Here is a 3614-nt window from a genome sequence, read left to right on the forward strand (position 1 = left end):
CATATTAAGTAACATAACCGTTGCTTCAGGCAGGTATGTAGGGAGGTGGGGCTTCCTTCTCAGGCATCTTCACTGCCATTTCATAGGTTGGCAGAACATACTAGAAAAAAGAAAAAATAGTAAGATGAACTGTAGTCTTTTAAGACAAAGAATAACATGGCTAATGTGACCTATCGCAGGCAGGTTTGAGAGTGAATTTACTCCCAAGTTTTAGTATGTACACTAAACAATGGCACAAAGTATAAAAACAGCTCGCGTTCTGCTCAGTCGAGACTTTCGTCATATGCCACTTGCTGTTCACTCGGCAAAGGCTAATTTCAGAGACATCTCTCTCTAGCTACATACAGGTTTTCATTTCTAGCAGTGGAAGGTTTCCAGTCTCCAGGTGGGGCAAGAGCAGTGCTTTTCCGGAGCAGGGTGACTCTGGTCTCCTGAAGGCATGGTAGGGAGCCTCTCTCCTGGTTCCTGGGAAGAGTTAAGCCACAGGGAAGTGTACAAGTGTTCATTCTGCCAGGAGAAACCCCTGGGAACATCTTCTAACTGGCCGGAATCATGTTCTTCCTCTCTCAACTGCCATTTTTGGATTGTAAGAAAGAGAACAAACATTTGTACACTTGTGGCTTCTAATGAGGAGAACAGCATTTCTTCCACTAGAAACTTAAATGCTTGTACGCAGCTTCCAAGACATTTTCTACTGGCAGAGGAGGGTGGGGATGGGGACGGACAAAGTTTCCAGGCATTTGCTTGGAGTGTTCTGCATATTGTGTCTCCAAAAGAATTTAAAAGCCTGTTGGCCAATTAGAATATTCTTAAATGATTTTTAAAGGAAGTTCACTGCCTTGGGTTCTGTCTAGTCTAAATAACCATTGTTTTACCTTCGGCATTTCTGTTAAGAACAGCTGTAAACAAGGCAAGCTTTGCTTGGGTGCAATGAGTGGGTGTTTCCCTCCCCTGTACTGTTCTACACCAGTGGTCAGCAACATTTTGTGGCAACAGGCCACACTAGGATAGGGCCGCTACCGCTTTTCCCCCACTGCCAGGCTGCGGCACAGCACAAGAATATTCTTTACTGCCCAGCTGGCCACCCAGGTGCTAAGAGCTGAGATCCACAGGCCAGATCCAATGACTCCAGAGGCCAAATGTGGCCTCCAGGCCACAGACTGCCACCCTCTTGGCTCTACACAATCCTGCAGAGTAGACGGAATACAGCTGCTATACAAATTGTTTACTTGTACCCAAGCCACAATGCTGAGTACCATAACCATAAAGTAGCTGAGGCCTGCAGACCAAATCCTTTTAAGACATAGGAAATAGGGAATGGGATTGTAGAATGAGAGCTTGACTTTGGTCCCAGTTTAAAACCATTACCATATTTTCCTTGCATATAACACACACCCATTTTTCAAAATTCAGTCACTGGAAATTAGGATGAACCTAAGTGAATAAATATGATATAGTGGGATGTACTTCATAGCCATGTTGGTCTGAGAAAAAAAAAGCAGCACAAAAATCTAGAACTCTTGGTTCTAAAATGATCCCAGTTGGTCTAATAAAAAGGTAAATTGCAAAAAAAAATCCTTTTCTGCAAGCTTTTGGGCTCAAAGGCCCTTCATCAGACTCTGGGAAAAGTATAGATGGTAAAAAAATGAAGTTTATTTTCTACTTATGGGGACTTTTTACCATCTATACTTTGCCCAGAGCCTGAAAGCTTGCAGAAAAGGATTTTTTTTTGCAATTTCCCAGTTGGTTTAATAAAAGGGATCATTTCAGAGCCAAGAGTTCTAGATTTTTATATTTAAATATGATAGTAGCAGTTTCTGTCTCTGCCAACAATCTCAAGTAATGTTAAAGGCTGCATATTTGGCTACCTAGCTGTTGATGCTTGCTTTTTCCACCAGTAGGGGCTCTTGTTACAGAAGTTGCCCCACAGTTGTTTACTGCTACTTACTAGTATTTTCAAAGAAAGATCTTTTGTCCTGCATTCTGCCTTTCACAAATAAGGTTCATGTCTTATTCTGGGGTGTACTGTGTGCAAGAAAATACTGGTCTATGGAATTAAAAACTGGACAAAGCAAATGGAACAACAGGCAACAAGACAGGAAAGCAGGATTCTACAATGCTAGTCTACTGAGTCCATGTTCTGTGACCAAACAGCACCAGGGAAAAAGGAAAAGCTGGAACCCCTGGGACTGCAACTATCAGAAGTGCTACATCTGCTACCCCTTTTTTAAGGACAACTGGGGCCCAATTAAAAGATACCCTTTTGACCAGTGGTGTTCAACCTTTTTCCCCACAAGCAGTCCATATAAAAGAGCACCACTGGAGGCGAGGACTGCAGAGAAAAGCATTGCCACAGCTCTTTACACCACTGAGCTCACAGTGTGTCAGCATGAGCTATGGCTGGAGCCACCACTTCTGCATGGCTCCAGAGCCCCAGGGCTGAACACCCTGCTGCTCAACCCCTTTTTTCTCTTGCTGTTGAATTTAGCGGTGTTCACAACCTGGGCCTGGGCCGAGTGAAAGCACTGGCTCTGGCCACAGCCCACGATGACATGCTGATGAGCTCTAGATACTAAACACCATCTTCCTGCTGACATAAACATTTCTATGATCATTTAAAGCCCTAATACAAGAACCCCACTACTATCCTGATCATAGTTCAGACTCTTAAATGCAAGATGCATTTTCCAGCAGCCTTGCTGAAACCTGAGAATGAGGGACTCCCAATACATTTTCCCCACTAATATGTAAAGAGGAATTATTTTACAAAGCTTGGAGAACAACGCATCAGGAAAGTACTGCAGCAGTTATACAGTTATTGCCCGTCTCTCAATGTAGCTTTACCAAAATTATGTGCTAGTCTCAAAAGGTCTGTTACATTATATATTTTTACCTGTCAGTCCATCAAATGTTATCCATTTTTAAACCTATCCAATTCAGAGTTCATTTTTCCTTTACTCTCATGATTTAAATTTCCTTTGTGTACAGTCTATGGGCCAGGACAGCAAGTGACATTTGCTGCTGCTGTTACTCCAGGTTCCAGCCAGCACGAGAAAGGTTTAGTTATTTTCATAGAATCATAGAAGTAGGGTCAGAAGGGACCTTGTAGATCTTCAAGTCCGACCCCCCGCCTGGGCGGGAGAAAAACTGGATTCAAATGAGTCCAGCCAGGTAAGCATCAAGCCTCTTCTTAAAGATCCCCAGGGTAGGAGCCAGCACCACTTCCCTAGGAAGCTAGTTCCAGCTCCTAGCCACCCTAACTGTGAAGTAGTTCTTGTGGATGCCTAATCTAAACCTACTCTCCAATAATTTGTGTCCATTGTTCCTTGTCATGCCAGGGGGCGCTAGGGGAAACAGTGTCTCCCCCAAACCCTTCTGGTCCCCCATAATGAGTTTATAGACAGTCACCAGGTCCCCCTTCAGCCTTCTCTTGTGAAGGCTGAACAGGTTTAGGTCCCGCAGTCTTTCATTGTAGGGTCTGCCCTGTTGTCCCCGGATCATGCAGGTGGCCCTCCTCTGGACCCTTTCAATGTTGTCCACATCCCTCCTGAAATGGGATGCACAGAACTGGACACATTACTCCAGCTGTGGCCTGACCAGCGTCGCATAGAGGG

At 44.2% G+C, this 3614-nt stretch overlaps 1 protein-coding gene across 1 annotated transcript in view; it reads right to left on the minus strand.

Moving 5' to 3' along the window:
- LAPTM4A (lysosomal protein transmembrane 4 alpha) overlaps nt 1–3614 on the minus strand; it is a 29056-nt gene that overhangs the window by 5882 nt on the left and 19560 nt on the right. Inside the window, exon 7 of the mRNA XM_019520793.1 lies at nt 11–100. Coding sequence (XP_019376338.1) covers nt 26–100 — 75 coding nt within the window. The 3' untranslated portion in view covers nt 11–25. The remainder of the gene's footprint in view (nt 1–10; nt 101–3614) is intronic.

The sequence above is a fragment of the Gavialis gangeticus genome, unplaced genomic scaffold (genome assembly GCF_001723915.1).
Source record: "Gavialis gangeticus isolate Ggan-Ray unplaced genomic scaffold, GavGan_comp1, whole genome shotgun sequence".
NCBI classification, from domain to species: domain Eukaryota; kingdom Metazoa; phylum Chordata; order Crocodylia; family Gavialidae; genus Gavialis; species Gavialis gangeticus.